The sequence below is a fragment of the Leucoraja erinacea genome, chromosome 7 (assembly GCF_028641065.1).
Source record: "Leucoraja erinacea ecotype New England chromosome 7, Leri_hhj_1, whole genome shotgun sequence".
Taxonomy (NCBI): Eukaryota; Metazoa; Chordata; class Chondrichthyes; order Rajiformes; family Rajidae; genus Leucoraja; species Leucoraja erinaceus.
Genome location: NC_073383.1, coordinates 3,452,035 through 3,471,333, shown reverse-complemented (window position 1 = coordinate 3,471,333; position 19,299 = coordinate 3,452,035). Strand labels below are relative to the sequence as shown.

The 19,299-nt window shown below is 39.9% G+C and overlaps 1 protein-coding gene across 1 annotated transcript in view; it reads right to left on the bottom strand.

Annotated features, from left to right (window-relative positions):
- Nucleotides 1-19,299, bottom strand: part of LOC129698575 (protein unc-80 homolog) — a 319,625-nt gene that overhangs the window by 89,667 nt on the left and 210,659 nt on the right. The window contains exons 39-45 of the mRNA XM_055637663.1: nt 18,574-18,660; nt 17,982-18,165; nt 12,303-12,397; nt 10,858-10,947; nt 7,897-7,998; nt 2,910-3,090; nt 927-1,192 (exon numbers count right to left, since the gene is read on the bottom strand). Of these exons, the coding sequence (XP_055493638.1) occupies nt 927-1,192; nt 2,910-3,090; nt 7,897-7,998; nt 10,858-10,947; nt 12,303-12,397; nt 17,982-18,165; nt 18,574-18,660 (1,005 nt within the window). The remainder of the gene's footprint in view (nt 1-926; nt 1,193-2,909; nt 3,091-7,896; nt 7,999-10,857; nt 10,948-12,302; nt 12,398-17,981; nt 18,166-18,573; nt 18,661-19,299) is intronic.

The following is a 19,299-nucleotide window of genomic DNA, read 5'->3' as shown; positions in this document are numbered from 1 at the left end:
GTCGTACGTTGTCAAAGGTGGACGTCCTAATGGGTCGCCGGTTGTCGGTAGCTTGACGTTGACTAGGTGGTAGGTTGTTGTAGCTTGTCATAGACATTGTCGCAGGAGCATCCAGTCGCTGGTTTTTCAGCAACCTGCTATGACTATGACAGTCGCCTAAAACATTGCCTAAGTGGGACAGACCCTTAAGGATATAAAGAATGTCTGATATAAAGTCTAAGGAACTGAAATTATAAAATACAATAATAAATTCATTTCTATTTCTTAATTTGTCCAATGACAAATTCTCACCACCCACAAGTCAACAACGTTTATCAATCAGGATTCAAACCCAATATCTGCATGCAGGTAGTCATCACAACCCCGGTTATTCAAATCATCACAACACAGCACAAAGGTGATGTCACTGCAAGACTGGGCTCTACCATTGGGCTCTATTGATGAAAGATCATTGACCTGCAATGTTTTTTGTTGCTCCTCTTTTATAGATGCTAAGTATTTGCTAAGTATTTCCAGCATTTTTAGTTAGCATTTTTAATACTGGCTCTGTCCACTGACAGTCATAGAACTGAAAATTCTCTTTTAAAACACATGTCTAATTATTTTTTGAAAGTTAATGCTGAATAACAGTTCAAGAATTGCAATTAGTTTTTAATTATGTAAAAGCTCTCCTTCCCATTTCACTCGTTAGTCACTTACCTTACATCCATATTATTTGATGACTAATGTTCTCACTAGAGGACATTTGTACTTGTAATTTGATTAAACTCTGCCTTCCTTCAACCTTTAATATGTTTTAAGCAAATAACATATTTAGTCCCTCCCACATACTTCCAGGGTCAATTTTTAATGATCGCATTATTAATTTATTACTATTCAAAAGTGGAGAGTTTATAAAAACGGATTAGATGTTGAAATAAACTTACTTGGAGCATGGAAGGAAGGATCCACTGATAACCGCTCAGTGAAAAAAGATGGTTGAAGTGCACTGCAGTATTGATTGCTGTAGCAGCATATTGTCGAAGCAATGCACTGTCCTCTGGATGAAGTATTAAAGCTCCATTAAACACATTTAGGAAAAGCATGATCTCATCTCCCCATGGAAATTCACTCGGCATTCCCAAAAACATCTCTTCCAATAGTTTGATCCACATGCTTTTATGAAGAGTATCAAGTCCAAATAGCTCTTTACCTGACAAAAGGATGACAGATTTCAAGAGTATTTAATTGTCAAATGCACCAGGATTGGAACAATTACATTCTGACAAGCTGCAGCTCTTACAGGCAACAAATTGAATGCCTGCACTCATACATAACAAATTCTCATCCATATGCCTATCCAATTTATTTTTAAATGATACCAATGATCCTGCCTCCACATTCTAGGTAAACCACACCGCCACCATCTCTGGTTTAAGCTTCCCCCTCATATTACCTTTAAACTTCTGTCCCTTAATTTAATTCTGACAAGCTGCAGCTTTACAGGCACATTGAATGCAAAACATAACAAATACATTTACAATAAATGATCAGACATTCTAGGTAAACCAAACTATGATGGTTTAAGCTGAAATATGTTGTGTATCCATTGCAGTGCAAGGTTCGTAGTAAGTCAGAGCTGAGTTAGGATTGTGGTTATGGTCACGCAGGAGAGTTAAAGCTTCTGGAAGCAGCTATTCTTGAACCTGGAGATGACGGTTCTCAGGCTCCTGTACCTCTTACTGATGGTAGCAGTGAGAATAGAGTGTGACCAGGGTGGTGTGGGTCTTTGATGATATTAGCTGCCTTCTTGAGGAGATCAATACCCATGATGAACCTGGCAATGTCCACCACTTTCTGTAGCCTCCTTTGTTCTTGAGCATTCAAATTAGCAAAGCACCCTGTGATGCAACCAGTCATCATGTTCTCCAATGGCAACGTGCCAAATTTCCTCAAAGAACTGAGGAAGAAGATGTGTTGGCAAGCTTTCTTTTCACGCATCAATGTGCTGGGCCCAGCACAGATTATCAGGCATATGTATCCCTATGAACTTGATGCTGTTGACATGCAGATAACAATCACGAAGATGTCTGTTTATTTCAAACATCCGCATTATTTGAATATATGGAAGAAATTACTTTATCCATATGAATGTGCACAAAAATTGAATACTATTCAATTTAATTTAATAAAAAATAATTCCAAGAATCTAATTGTTAATAAAACCGTTATGAGTTTACATCAGTTCTGAAATTCATTACATTAGCCCCAATGATGGCCATTTTGGTTTTCTGAAACCTATAAAGAGATTGGACAATGGGCAAGTTGCTTGAAAAAGGTATTGTAAAAATAGAAGATACATATTTGATTAAAGTTTTGCTTGCAGCAAGTAAGAAGGCTATTACCAGGCAGTGGCTCAATGAAAACAGTCCAAAACAGGAACAGTGGTTAGAAATTGTGCGAGACATCTTTAATATGGAGAAACTGACATATTCCTTGAGAGTCAAGAAGAATTCATTTGAGAAGATCTGGGAAAAATGGACCGTTTATTTGAGCCATGACACCAATTAGATAAATGGCGAGCTAGGTATGGGAAGATTGTGTTATATAGAACTAGATGGTATGTTTGTATGAATATTGAATTACCTCCAGATAACTAATCAATGTAATTTTTTTTTTTTTAATTTGGTAAGTGAACCACATGGTTTTATTCCTATTTTTCTATTTATTTACTTCTTTGTTTGCCCCTCCCCCCTATCTACTTATTTTTTTTATTTTGATTGCTGTTTTTCTTATTTTGTTTTATTTATGGTGATGGTGTTGCACTGTTTTGTATATAACTCTTAAAAATCAATAAAACTTTAAGTAAAAAAAAAAGTTGCTTGAAAATGGAGTTTAAATCATTTACATTTCATGAAGAACAATTTTACCTTGATGATCAGCAAACAAGGAAAATTCTGCGTCAACCGCATTGCGAGGGAATGATGGCAATCTGAGGAGATCCTCTTGAAGCAAAGAAACGTGGGATTGTTTGTGTACTGCAGGCATGTGTTGAGTAAGGGACATCAGAAACATCACTCGTCCAAGCTCCTCTAGTTTCCGTGTAAACACCTATTTAAAAATTATGTCAATGTTATTTTCATAAAGAAAAATACAGTTTTAAAAACTGTATGCTAATAGTAGCTAGCTACTGCCTTATAGCACCAGAGACCCAGGTTCCATCCTGACTATGGGTTTGTACATTTTCCCCCTGACCTGCGTGGGTTTTCTCCGAGATCTTCGGTTTCTTCCCACACTCCAAAGACGTACAGGCTAGTAGGTTAATTGGCTTGGTATCAATGCAAAATTGTCCCTCGTGTGTTTAGGATTGTGTTGATGTGCAGGGATCACTTGTCGGTGCGGACTCAGTGGGCCAAAGGGCCTGTTTCCGTGCTGCATCTCTAAACTAAAGTAATATAGTATTTTTCTTTTAAAATGTCATGAGGCTTGATGGCTACAGCAAATAAGGGAATCATTGTGTCTGTGCTTTTTTCATATTTTCCACCAACAATGGCTGCCTCACCAACAGTCTTTTTGTCCTTTCTTCTGTTTTTGTTATTTTAAGTATGTATTAAAAAGTATGTTTTAGTGTTCCCTGGTTTGTTTTATGTGGGGGGTGGGGTTGGTGGAAACTTTTTTTTCCAGTCTCTTACCTCGACAGAGATGTGATTTTTTTCTGTATCGTATCTCCGTCCTCACTGCGATCTAACATTGTGGAGTTGACGGTCTTTCCTGACGACCGACGGGCGCTCAAGCCCTGGGAGTCTGCGGGACTTTAACATCGCGGAGCTTGCGATCCCTTTGCCGGGGATCGAAGCTCCAACGGCGGGGCCTGTGGATTTTAACATTGTGAAGCACGCAGTCTCTGGTAAAATTTGGCCAATTCGGGAGTTTCGATCACCCCGAAGGATGCTTCGATCCTCGGCTGTGGGGGCTTTGATGGCCCCGACTGCAGATGGTTTGACTGCCCAAACAAAGAGGAAGAAGATTGAAGTTTATTGCCTTCCATTACAGTGAGGAATGTGCAATCCACTGTGATGGATGTTTATGTTAACTTCTATTTAATGTGGTTGAGTGTCTTGCTGCTTTTCACTTAGTATGGCTGTATGGTGACTCTAGTTTCACTGTACCTTCATTGGTACATATGACAATAAACTGACCTTCAAACCTTGATTTCACTTCAATATTCAGACTCAGCAACTGAACTTTTGGATCCAGTAAACAGGTCATAAAGCACCAAAAGCCACCCCTTAAGAACATTTTATGCTAATATTCCTCCAAAAGTTGTCTCACAAGGACACAACTGTTGCTGTTTTGAGTACATCGATAACTGTGGAGCAAAGTGACAATTCAAAAACGTGCTTTAAAATTAGCTGGTGGCTGTCCAAACCCCCCACTATACTCTAACACTTTAAATTTCCAAATGACATATGCAGTGTTATGAGAATTGAAAGAAGGCCTGTTGGTAGGTTTATAAATACATCCTTTTCAATCAAGGAAAACCTCCCTGAACTTCCTAATGAAAGTCATCAACATGACATTTTAAACTCTTTCTCTCCATTAGTGCTGCCTGTCCTTCTGATTACTTCTCAAATTTTCTGTTTGTCATTCAGATTTTCAGCAAAGCATTCAACATGGTCGGCTGCTCTGGAAGGTTAGATCGCATGGGATCTAAGGAAAGATAGCTGAATGGATCCAAAATTGGTTTCATGGAAGGAAGTAAAGGGTGATTGATGGTGGAAGGTTGCTTCTCGGACTGGAGGCCTGTGAATCGTGGTGAGCCTCAAAGTTCGGTGCTGGGCTCCTTACTGTTTACCAATGATTTGGATGAGAACAAGATTAGCAAGTTTGCAGACGATACAAAAGTGGGTGGTTTTACAGATAGTGAAGATGGCTGTGAAAAATTGCAGCAGGATCTTGATCGATTGGCCAGGTGGGCTGAGGAATGGTAGATGGAATTTAATACGGGGAAATGTGAGGTGTTGCATTTTGGGAAGTGTAACATCGGCAGGACCTACACAGTGAACGGTAGGGCTCTGAGGAGTATGGTAGAGCAGATGAGTCTAGGAGTGCAGGTGCATGGTTGTTTGAAGGAGTCCCAGGTAGATAGGGTGGTCAAAAAGTTGTTTGGCACAATTGGCCAAATTCAGTTGTACAGGGAGTTGGTGAGGCCGCATTTAGCGTATTGTGCTCAGTTCTGGGCACCATGCTATAGAAAATATGTTGTCAAGCTGGAAAGGGTACAAAGAAGATTTACAAGAATGTTGCCAGGGTCTGAGCTATATGGAGAGTTTGAGTAAGTTGGGACTCTATTCCTTGGAGTGTAGGAGGATGAGGGGTGATCTTAGTGAGCTGTGTTAAAATCATGAGAGGAATAGACATGGTAGATGCACAGAGTCTCTTGCCCAGAGTAGGTTTAACATGAAGGGGGAAAGATTTAATAGGAATCTGAGGGGCAACTTTTTTACACAAAGGGAGGTGGGTGTATGGAACAAGTTGTCAGAGGAGGTAGTTGAGGCTGGGACTATCCCAACATTTAAGAAAAAGTTAGACGGGTACATGGACAGGACAGGTTTGGAGGGATATGGACCAAATGCGGGCAGGTGGGACTAATGTAGCTGGGACATGTTGGCCGGTGTGGGCATTGAGCTGAAGGGCCTGTTTGCACACTGTGTCACTATGACTATCTGCAAGATTTTATTTGACATTTTAATAACACTTAATAGTTGCTGGTGATTTTTCAGTACTGATTTGGGAACCTTTAAATATGATAATGAGCTTGGCACATTGCTAGATCCTGGGAGATCATAACATTTCAAATTACAACCTGCATGAAAAATAATCTACAATTGTATGTAAACACTCCCTCTACTAATCCTGGGTTTATGCCTCTTATCGGGATACTTACTGCTTAATTGAACATAACCAAATCAGATATTTTCCACACGAACAGATTTCATAGAAACATAGAAATTAGGTGCAGGAGTAGGCCATTCGACTCTTCGAGCCTGCACCGCCATTCAATATAATCATGGCTGATCATCCAATTCAGTATCCCATACCTGCCTTCTCTCCATACCCTCTGATCCCCTTAGCCACAAGGGCCACATCTAACTTCCTCTTAAATATAGCCAATGAACTGGACTCAACTACCCTCTGTGGCAGAGAGTTCCAGAGATTCACCACTCTCTGTGTGAAAAAAGTTTTTCTCATCTCGGTTTTAAAGGATTTCCCCCTTATCCTTAAGCTGTGACCCCTTGTCCTGGACTTCCCCAACATCGGGAACAATCTTCCTGCATCTAGCCTGTCCAACCCCTTAAGAATTTTGTAAGTTTCTATAAGATCCGCTCTCAATCTCCTAAATTCTAGAGAGTGTAAACCAAGTCTATCCAGTCTTTCTTCATAAGACAGTCCTGACATCCCAGGAATCAGTCTGGTGAACCTTCTCTGCACTCCCTCTTTGGCAATAATGTCCTTCCTCAGATTTGGAGACCAAAACTGTACGCAATACTCCAGGTGTGGTCTCACCGAGACCCTGTACAACTGTTCACTCAACTTTTTGTTCAATTAATGTAATTTATCTTTTACTTGAAATTTTTCATGTACCTTCAACATAAGTAAATCTTCTCTTTCATGGTATCTTTAGTAGATCAATAATCTGGACTGAGTATTGTGGCAAGAAAAAAAAATTCACCCAGGGCTAACAATGGTCATCTTTACTAAATGTGTAGGTAAAGTATGTTTCCTGATGGAAACTATAAAGGCACACATTGGAAAAAAGTTGCCTGGCAAATTGGCATTTTAATCTTATTTATTTTCTGATTCATAAACAGCCTTCACTCAGAGTCAACATCTATAGAACTAAAAGTATCATCTTGACCACTTCCTGTCTGCACTGTATATTGATTTTAGAAAAAAAACACTACCATATATCGCCATGATTTTTGGCCATCTTATTCACAGTCCTCCGCTGAGGCAGCAACGAGGGTTTTTCCGATCGATGAAAAATAAAAAAGTTATGAGTGTTTAAAAATCTTGAGATCGGCTGATTGGTCCTCTCGCCTGTCAATCACCACAATGAAGGTAAAGCCCCTTCCAAGGGGGGCAGGACTATAAACCCCGGATGCCTGGATGCGAGTCAGTCACTCTGGAAGATCACGAGGGAGAGTCCACAACTGTGATTCTAAGCTGTGAATCAACTGAAATGTGAGTCTGCAATATACTTGCAATAAATGATTTGTTAACCCTTAATGACAATGCAATGAATTGTTTGGCAATTTGCTGGCCTGCACTCTGCTTGAAAGGCTATGAAATTGGATTTGGTGGTCTGCACTCGGCTTGAAATGCTATGAAATTGAATTTGGTGGCCTGTAGTCTACTTGAAATGTTATGAAATTGAATTTGTTGGCCTGCACTCTGCTTGAAATGGGATTTCAAGGAATAACCGTGACTGAGCTGCCAGCTCACCAGCCCAGAGTGACTGAGCAGCCAGCCCACCAGCCTTGAGTGACTGAGCTGCCAGCCCACCAGGCCTGAGTGAATGAGCTGCCAGCTCACCAGGCCCGAGTAACTGAGCTGCCAGCCCAAGAATCAATTTGGCCCACAATGTCCATACTAGCCCTCTGGAAAAAAACAGTCCCTTCGGCCCACAAATTTAAGCTTTAGGACACCTTCAACTAATCTGAGAAATGAAGTGATGTATTTGCATGAATAAAACATTACCTTGTAATCTGTTCGGCATATTCTCCATAATTAAATATTTTGTGCAAATATATTCAAAAAGGACAACATCAATGAACATGGGACTGGAGGATAAAGATGAGTAAAAATAACTTTGCAATGATTCTAAATAACATTTCTCCTCATTCTCTTACTTACCTGTTTTTGGATTAGTTCTTGTCCTTTGGCTGGAAGCATGTTGACAAGGTTCAACTGTGGGGATACTGATCGCCGAAATGGGTAAATATCTCGTACATATGTCTGTAAAAACAAAACCAACCATGACATTCTGAACAGGTCATTCTAGCAGACATATACCCTGCATGGTGAAGGATTTGATTCTAGAAATACCAGATGTAATCTCTTTGCATGAGCTTCCCTCAGCTGGATCATTATTGAACAACTTCACTCCATTTGCTTTTACTTAGCTCAAGTTGGCACTTGCAATCCAATATTGAGAAACTATTATTACTTGAATTGGAGCAATTCACCTAATTTGGTGCTGAATTATTCAAATTTGAGTTAGAAACATGGAAAAAAATAGGTGCGGGAGTAGGTCATTCGGCCCTTCGAGTCAGCACTGCCATTCAATATGATCTAAAATCAGTGCTCCATTCCTGCTTTTTCTCGTATCTCTTGATTCCTTTAGCCCTAAGAGCTAAATCTAACTTTCTCTTGAAAAGATCCAGTGAATTGGCCTCCACTGCCTTCTGTAGCAGAGAATTCCACAGATTCACAACCATCTGGGTGAAGACATTTTTCTTCATCTCAGTCCTAAATGGCCTACCTCTTATTCTTAAACAATGACCCTTGGTTCTGGACGCCCCCAACATCGGGAACATTTTTCCTGCATCTAGCCTGTCCAATCCTTTAAGAATTTTACATGTTTCTATAAGATCCCCTATCACCTTTCTAAATTCCAGTGAATACAAGCCCAGTCGACCCATTCTTTCATCATATGTCAGTCCCGCCATCCCGAGAAGTGACCTGGTGAACCTACGCTACACTCCCGCAATAGCAAAAATGTCCTTTCGCAATGAAGGCCAACATGTCATTCGCTTTCTTCACTGCCTGCTGGACCTGTATGCTTACTTTCAGTGACTGATGTACAAGCACACCCAGTTCCCGTTGCACCTCCCCTTTTCATATTCTGACATCATTCAAATAATCATCTGCCTTCCTGTTCTTTAAATGTAGCCGCCACTTGGAGGAGTGGTCCAGATCTCCCGACTGTGTAAAGTGCTGCATCAAAAATCCCATAGTATCATAAAGGACCATTTTCCACCCCGGACACTCCCTGTTTGAACTATTGCCGTCAGGCAGACGGTACAGATCTACAAGGACAAGGACGAACAGACTAAAAAACAGTTTTTACCCCCACTGTTTTACCTCACATTTATCCACATTATATGTATTGCATCTGCCATGCATGACTTTTTAAATCATGGTTCATGTTTCACACATCCTTCTATTCCAAGTCGCCCATGCAGCCATCATAGCAACTGCCATCATTACCAATTCAGCATCCTACACACCCTGCCCTCATAGCAGCATTGTAACACCTGCAAATTTAAAAATTTTAAATGTCATATTTAATTCCCTCATCTAAATTGTTAATATATATTGTATTGTCCCAGCTCCGAACCTGCGGCACCCCACTAGTCCTACCTGCTAACCGAACCTTGCTTCCTGTCTGCAACCAGTTCTCTATCCATGTCACTACCTGCCCATTTTGCACACTAATCTCATGAGGGAATCAAAGTATTTTTCAAAGTCTAGATACACCACATCCATTGGCTCTCCCTTATCCATTCTACTTGTTACATCCTCAAAAAAAAATCCAGAAGATTGATCAAGCATGATATCCTCTTCATAAATCCATGCTGACTTTGACTGATCTCATCACCGCTCTCCTATATTGCCCATATTCTGGTCAAAAATCCAGTCAACCAACAACAGTGAAAATACATTACTCGGCCATGAACTGCATTTTCTCATATAGGGCCTTATTCCATCTAAATAGCTATATTCCACATTTTAATAGTAACTTTACTCGGAAGGAATCCAGTTGAAGGCAATTGTATCTCAGCCAAATAACAAGATACTATATAATTACAATTATGCTTTTTGCATGGATCAATACTCGAGAATCTACATCAATACTATGGGGACATACATGGGGTAACATCGCATAACTCAGATTACAGAATAGCTTCCAGTGGAAGTGGTGGCAGCAGGTTCGTTGGTATCATGCTTGGATAGGGGAGAAGAAAGTAAGTGCAGAGGTGGGACTAAGGGAAAAAAGCAAACTGCAGGGCCTGTTTCCGTGCTGTAATTTTTAATTACAATCTACACATACATCTGATGCATAAACCACTGCGGCAACAACAGGTAAGGTGGGGCAGGATACAAGTTGTAGGTAACGTGGGGCAGCACCGTCATAACTACAAGTTGTAGGTGTGATAACCCAGCAATCAGGCCAAGATGATTCAGCATGGATTGTAACTGGGAAGCAAAGGGGAGTCCGGGAAGAGGTTGGGTCGGAATGGGAGGGAAGACATTGATGAATGGTGATGCAATTAATAGGACAAGCAAGTGTGAGCAGGCAATGATCGCTAATATGATAGGGACGGGATAAGGAATATTCTTTCTTCTTCTATTTCCTCCTTTGTTTTCTAATTCATTTATCAAATGTCGGCTTAGTCATAGTCATATAGTCATACAGTGTGGAAACAGGTCCTTCAGCCCAACTTGCCCACATGGGCCAACATGTCCCAGCTATGCGAGTCCCACCTGCCCCGCGCTTGGTCCATATCTCTCCAAACCTGTCCTATCCATGTACCTGTTTAATGGAATTTTCTGGCATTCTGTCACTATACCTCACAGTGACAATGTCCAGGATAGCCAGTGATCAAAGGTGTAACCGGATCAGTCAGCTAAGTAAGAGCAGGACAGAACTGGGTATACTACAATGTGTGCTTTCTCATACATTGCAAGCATAATTCAACTGGTAAAATATTTGACCAATTGTCATTTTAAGTTTTGTTCTTATTTTGCGATTTTCTCATAATATAATCAGCATGATATTCAATATTAGCCAATTGAAATAGATAGGCTTACTTTAGCATAATGAAACAGGTTCCAGCGTTTATCCATCAAAAAGTAATGGTTCGACTGAGCTTCGGGAATATTAAAAAATTCCAAACATTCCTGGAAAGAAATAATGTGATGTCCCACAATTACCACCACACATATCAACCAGATGAATAGAAAACAGAGTGAATTATTTTGATGTTGATAACATCTTGTCATGTTAATAATAATTGTGCATGGAGAAACACGTAATAGCCTTCAGATTGTTGTCCACACTTGAACACGTGCAAACGCGATGAGACCTGTTAAAAATCATGTCAGCAATTAGGATTTTTCTTTTAAAAGCATAAAGGTAATAATGTAATGAAGTGGAGAAACAGTTCAGCTGTAATCAACATGATATAATGGACTTTTAATAGTAAATGCATGATCAAAAAGAGTACCCGATGATTTTGAGTGGCAGAAACTAGAATTTGAGAAAAGGGTGACCTTATTTTAAAATTCTGAAAGGTTTTGAGAGCATGGATGCAGGGATATGCTTCCACATGTGGGGAACAGCTTAACTAGTGGGCATCATTATAATATGGTCTACAAGAAACACAATAAGTATTCTGAAGAAACTTTACTATTCCATACAAGATGAAAGGCTCCCATAGGGATTGGTTGAAGCAAATAGCACAGATAGAGTTAAAGGGAGGCTAAACAAGTACAATTGAGATGGGGGAAAAAAAGGTGACAGATTTAGATGAGGCTTGGGTAAATGCTAGTGTGGGCTAGTTGGACTGAATGCAATGTATCCCATGCAATACTAATTACGTACCTCAACTATTCCTTTCTTCATCTGCTAATATTTTCAGCGAAAGCAAGGTTCAATTTTAAATTACCAAAACAAAACATTTATTAAATAATTTTATATTCAAAGTACCAATTAGGCAAAACTGAATCATTATGTTAGCAGTGAGGTCATTGGTCACTGAATGCTGTGGGTCCTAATGATAATTTCCTGTCCATTAAAATATATTATTTGGGTTAGAATATACTGTAACATAGACACAGCAAGAATCATAATCTTTGCGTGTTTACGTATCATATAAAACATTAAAACAAAAATTGAACATAAACTGCGTTAACTAAATATGACGGAATAGAAATGAATACTTAATAAATGTGGACATAAATTCAGCATATACTGGCGGAAATAATTAAGTTGTATAAAATTAAATAGGATCAATGAACAAAAGACTAAATAAACAAATAAATAAAGCAGGCATTCAACATACATGAAATTAAGTATGTTCTTATTGTTTGTTGCATTGAAATGTTGTATATAAATAACAGGCATACTCTTAAATGTGGCTAACATGCAAATATTGACTATATGGTATTTACTTATAACTGTTTAATAAAATTATAGAATCTTAACTCGATTGATCAATATCAGAATCTAAACTCATGAAATAATAACTCTTTACCTTTAGAACAGCTTCAAACTGTGTATCTTCATGGACAGGTAGTTGTGTTGGAATATCACATTCATTCTGTCCGTGGACAACTAAAGTCTTTGTGCCTGGTGTAAGAAAAAGTCCTACATCTAAAGTTTGCTATATAGATTAAGAACACAGCCAATCAGCAACTGGGACAAAAAATATAAATGTTGATGCCACAAAATGAGGATTTATTTTCCTACTCGCAGCAAAGCTAGCCGTTGGATTGTCGCAGCCAGTTAATTTGAACGTCGGCGGAGGATCGGAATAATTTAAAGCTGCTGGATAGTGCAGCATTAAAATTGGCTAATTGAATCACTAATAAAAAGAAGGCAAGGTGGAGTGGTGCGGCCTATTGAGAGCGGCCGTGTTGGGAGAGAGGCTGTATGGAGGATAAGGGTGAGGTTTAAGAGACTTCGGCAAAGGGGCTATTGCAAGGAAACTAAACAGAGGTGGACAGGACGAAAAGGTACAGTCTGCTGTTTCATGCGTGTAGGTGAAATGGTACAATGTTCCATCTGCAGAATGTGGGAAGTCAGGGAAACTACTGGTGTCCCTGAGTACGACACCTGCAGGAATTCAGTCCAGGTAAAGCTCTTTATAGGTCGCATTACAGAACTGGAACTGCAGCTGGACGACTTCAGGATCACCCGGGAGAATGAGAGCTTCTTGGATAAGATTCACAGCGAGGTGGTCATGCCTAAGGTCAAGGAAGAGAGAAGATCGGTGACCACTAGGAGCTGTAGGTAGAGGTGTATGTGGGAGATTGTGTCTGCTGAATCTGATTGAGTTTTTTAAAGATGTAACCAAAAAGCTTGATGAGGGCAGAGTTGTAGATGTTGCAGTGGCCTTTTAGCTAAACTCAGTATAATAATAATAATAAATTTTATTTATGGGCGCCTTTCAAGAGTCTCAAGGACACCTTACAAATATTTAGCAGGTAGAGGAAAAACATGCAAGGGGAATGAAATAAATAGTAGAGACATGACTAGTACACAAAGTAAAGACAATACAATACAAAACACAATATGAGGCAATTACTGCACAGATGAAAAGGGAGGGGGACGTGGGGCTAAGGATAGGCAGAGGTGAAGTGATGGGTCTTGAGGTGGGACTGGAAGATGGTGAGGGACACGGAATTGCGGATCAGTTGGGGGAGGGAATTCCAGAGCTTGGGAGCTGCCCTGGAGAAGGCTCTGTCCCCAAAACTGCGGAGGTTGGACTTGTGGATGGAGAGGAGACCGACTGATGTGGATCTGAGGGACCGTGAGGGTTGGTAGGGGGAGAGGAGGTCAGTGAGATATGAGGGGGGCAGATGGTGGAGGGCTTTGTAGGTGAGGATCAGGATTTTGTAGGTGATCCGGTGGGAGATGGGAAGCCAGTGAAGTTGTTTGAGGACTGGAGTGATGTGATGCCAGGATTTGGTGTGGGTGATGAGTTGGGCGGCTGCGTTCTGGACCAGTTGGAGTCGGTTGATGTAGGTGGAGCTGATGCCAAGGAGAAGTGAGTTGCAATAGTCCAGTCGGGAGGAGAGGAAGGCATGGATGAGTCTTTCAGCAGCGGGAGGTGTGAGAGAGGGTCTGAGTTTGGCGATGTTGTGGAGATGAAAGAAGGAGGTTTTAATGACATGGCGGATGTTATAGTATGTTATAACTATAACCTGTTGCCTTTAAATTTTATCTGCCTGTAATTATGTGGGTGGGATTTATACGTAGTCTCAGGCGTGTTTGCGGCTGGGATTCTCGCGCAGATGCCCTAGTAGTTTTTAGTTTAGTTTGAAGAAGCATGGGGGAGAGTTCACAGCTTTCGGCCACCCACGAGTTTGACTATGAGTAAGATCAAAATGTACTTAAACAAGAAGAAGTTTGGATGAATATCTTACTGTTTTTGTTACTACAATAAAGAAACTAATAATTATGACTGTGTTTAGAAGATTTATCTTTGGACGGCATTGAATGTCTCGTGGAGAGCTCGTGAGTGCGTTTCGATTAATCTCCTGAACCTGTATTCAATCATAGTGACTAGAGGAAAGGTTCCTTGAACAATATGAAAATCTGTCATTATAGACATTGTGTGTATGGATATCAGCAAGGCATTTCTTAAGGTTCTGCATGGTAGACTGCTCTGGAAAGTTAGAAAGCATGGGATCCAGGGAAAGCTAGCCGACTGGATAGCAAATTGACTTCATGGAAGGAACAGAGGGTGATGATGGAAGATTATTTTTCGGAATAAGGCCTGTGACTAGTGGTATACCTCACAGATTGGTACTGGGCCCATTGCTGTTTGTGTCTTATATTAATGATTTGGATGAGAATGTGCAAGGCAGAATTAGTAAATTTGCAGATGACATTAAAGCGGTTGGTATTGAAAATGGTTAGCAAAGATTACAGCATACTGTTGATCAGTTGGTCAAGTGAGCTGAGGAATGGTTAATGGAGTTTAATACAGGTAAATGTGACATGTTGCATTTCGGGGTGTCAAACCAGGGCGAGAACCTTTACAGTGAATGGCGTGGCTCTGCAGAGTATTGTACAGCAGAGGGACATAGAAGTGCAGATGCTTAGTTGCTTGAATGTCGCGTCACAGGTAGATAAGGTGTTCAAGAAGGCTTTTGACACATTGGCCTTCATCAGTCAGGGTATTGAGCATAGAATTTGGGATGTTATGTTACAGTTGTACAAGACCTTCATCGGGCCACATTTGGAGTATTGTGTTCAGTTTTGGTCAGCCCCCCTGTGGGAAAGCTGGAAAGAATGCAGAGAAAATTTACGGCGACGTTGCCAAGACTTGAGGGCCTGAGCTACAGGGAGAGGTTGTCCAGGCTAAGACTTTATTCCTTGGAGCACAGGAGGATGAGGATGATCATGCAGAGGTGTATAAGGTCATGAAGGTTGTGTAGAGGTGTATAAGGTCATGAAGGAATAGATAAAAGTAGATGATTTTTTTTAACTGAGTGTAGGGGAATCAAGAACCAGAGAACATAAGTTAAAGGTGAAAGGTTTAATAGAAATCTATATGGGGCAACTTTTTTACATAGTGAGTATATGGAATGAGCTAACAGAGGACGTAGTTGAGGCAGATACTATTAAAACATTCAAAAGATATTTAGACAGGTACATTGACAGGAAAGGTTTTAGAGGGTCAAACCTTTGGGCGAAGCGTGGGTAAGTGGGACTAGTGTAGATGGGGCAGCTTGGTCGGCACGTGCAGGTTGGGCCGAAGGGCCTGTTTCCGTGCCGTATCACTCTATAAGTAGCGAGGCCTGAAATGCACTGCCAGGTAGTTACGAGTGGGGCCATATTAAATTGCAGTGTTCAGAATGAAGTTGCTTGGGCACCTGATTTCCAAAACAATTGAAGTAGTTGGGAAAGTGGAACCAGTAGGATAGTTCATACATGGAGCTGCTACTGAGTTGAGTAGCCAAATGGTCTCCTATACAATGCTGTAACCATTTCATGAATTTTGTGAATCGCTAATTATGTACGTCTGTGCCCACAATTTTCCATCTTTTTGTGGTAATTTAATGTGTTGCCTCTTCTGAAATTATACTGGAAATTATACATTATGGCCATAAATTTCAACTGCTGAGATCCTCCAGCTTAAAAATGTACTTCATCAACCAAACCCTTAATAAACCATCTTACTGTTTATTATGTGGATGGGTGTCACACATGGTTTGATATTGCTCCTTTGAAATCCCCTGGGATGTTTTACTGCTTTAAATAAACTTCATAATTCTAAGTTTTTGAAGCATGATTGTCAGTCATGTGCCAAACAAGATTACTGAGTTTTCATCCTATCTATCTCAATAGAATGAACGTGGTTCTACAGAAATGAATCATAACCAAATAGAAACATTGATTTAGTGAAAGGTGTATTTTAGTGAAAGGTGCCTCTTGAAGTAATATAAATTTTGCTTATCATATCAACATTAAAATTACGTGACTATAATTTAACAGTCCATAACTAGCTAAAAAAAAAAATAAAAGATTAAAACAAAAGAACAAATTATAATCTAGCAATCAACTGTTTTGAATTTGGCTCGCTGATTGGTTTGTAATGTGAGCTGGGCTCCAGAGTGGAAACAGGGAGTGTGGCTCGATCTGGGGGGGGGGTCTGGGCTGCGTGTATGTCGAGAGCTGGGTTTGGGATCTGAAAAACCAGGGCTCAGGAACATGAACAGCAATAGAGTGTTTTTTTAGTTACTGCTCTTTTCACACTCCACTGGGTTCACTGGAAAATTCATGAGGATTAATAACAGAACTTACAGTTAAAGATTCCTTCAGGAGTAGTGGCCACAACATGGTAACATTTCAGGTACAATTTGAGGGTGAACAGCCAGGGTCCAAAATCACCTTAACCTTTGGTATGAAGATGGAGCTGTCCAGTGTGAACTGCTACAATATACTGCTATGATACTATATTAAGCACTCTGGTATTTTTCTCTTTTTACTACCTGTAGTAATTGCTAATGGCTTGATCTTACTCATGTATTGAATGGTTTAACTGGATCGCACACAAAGCTTTACACTGTACATGTGACAATATAAATAAACCAATACAAATAAATAAACTAAGAGATGGATCTGGAGATGAACAGTGGCAGATACTTCTCATCTAGTTCATAATGCTCAGCAAAAAAATATCCCTCCTTTGAAAGAGGAATGCTACCTGTGGAAGACAGTACAGATCAAAGATAATGTTGGTTGGTTGAAAATGAGGGCACACATGTAGCAAGGGCAATTGGCAGCTCAAAGGATTGGGTATTTTACAGAAATATGAAGCAAAAGGATAAAAGAGCTCAAAAATGATTTTGAGAGAAAACTTGCACCTTCTGATAGGCTGCTCCAGATTATGAAACTACATGGGATCCAGAATGAGCAAACCAATTGGATACAAATTTGGCTTGGTGGCAGGAGTCAGTGAGTGGTAGTGGAAGATAATTGTTCAGATTGGAGTTCTGTGGCAGAGGGATTGGTGCTGGGTCTATCGTTGCTTGCCATCTACATTAATGATTTGGTTGAGAATGTAATATACATGGTTAATAAGTTGTTAAAAAAGGTGCAGGAAAAGATTCACAGGGACGTTGATAGGACTGGAGGACTTGAGTTACAAGGTGAGATGGAATAGGCTGAGGATTCCTTCTCTGGAATATAGGAGGCTGAACATCAAATTGTGAATACATTGGTATATTATTGTCACTTGTACCGAGATACAGGGAAAAGCTTTATTTGTTTGCTATCCAGTCAAATCATACTATACATGAGTACAATCAAGCAACACACAAGTACAACAAATAGAAGAATATCAGAATGCAGAACATTGTATTACAGTAGTATAGAATTATTGTTGCAGAGAAATTGAAAAAAAAGTGGACACCCATGCCAGGCCATTACTCGCATATTGACAGATCTATTTCCATTGGCAGCACAACCATTAATAGAGCCACATCTGAAAGGATTACTGGACTTGATAGTGAGTTCCGAATGCTTAATTTATATATATTACAATGATGGCAGTATTGCAGGCAAATAAACTTGATACAATATCAGCAATTGAAAGTTTGTGGTTATTATGTAGTATTCTATTTATCATTTCAGCAAATGCACAAAAGTGATAAGCAGTTGAAAATAATTGACTTGCTTTTGTTGGGAAGTTTGTATCTACCTGGCATTGAGGCTGTGACCAACAGTTTGACTTCACACTGTTCTTTTTTCATTGTTTGTTTCAGGTCTTTGAAGAAAAGCCCTTCTACATAAACTACAACCTCCCACAGAAAGGTGACTGTGGCCGAAATTGCATCCATGCCCCATTCACAAGGGGTGCGCACAAAATACATGATCAGGCCAACCTGCAAGGCAACAGATAATTATGAAAACTGAGAGAGTATTTCGGTATGGCTTCATAATACAGAATTACATTACCAAAACTAATGCAACATTATCCTACATATTTCTGGGGCTACATTCACTCTCATGCAGGCACCACTGAATATTCAGAGAATTGATTAAAACAAAAATACTATCATTTCAAAGCTGTGCAGCTTTTTTTGAAAATGCTGTTTTTATTTAAGTAGCTCTATCATGAAAATGATTGAGGAATGGTCAGCTGTTGATTTATCAGATTATAGATGACTGTTTTACTTCAAATGAATTGAAAGGATCAGACATTAGAGTGGATGGCTTAAATTTAATGTTTGTATTACTGCATGGGAATGGTCAATAATGCTTGCGTAATAGAAGGCAGCACTAATACTTACCAAATAGTTGAAGAGTATATGAGACGTCTGAGCAGGCATATCCCCAATATTCAACAGAAGTTTTCGCAGCATGTAAATTAGTTCATCCTTCAAAGAAAAGTGCAATTCAGCCAAAATCCAATGACTTTTATAACTTTGTAATTTAAAACTAACTGTCCTCAAAAATAAAATTATTTCATGGACGTTACGATTTATTAACAATATCACATGGATGCCATTTTCCCCTTACATTTGACCTCCCAAACCCCATACTTGCTCGCATTAAACTCCATCTGCCATTTTTCCACCCATTACTGTAGCTGATCTATATCTTTTCCTTATATCCCCCTTTAAAACTCCTCTCAGCATAAACATTTTATTTTGTATACCCCTAACATCGATTCCATAGATTCTGATGATCAACCTATCTCTTCTCTTATAATTTCTATTACCAACATCAGGCAAATTCTCATCCTCCTTTGCCACAGCAAAACAAATGCAGCCTATCCATAGTGTGTCATCGAGTCATACAGCATGGAAACAGGCTCTTAGGCCTAACTTTCCCATGCCGAACAACTTGCTCCATCTGCACTAGTCCCACCTGCCTGCATTTGGCCCATATCCCTCCAAACGTTTCCTACCCATGTACCTGTCCAAAACATTCTTAAATGTTGTACTAGCACTTGCCTCAACTACCTCCTCTGGAAGTTCCATATACCTACCATATGCCTATTTGTGCAAAAATAG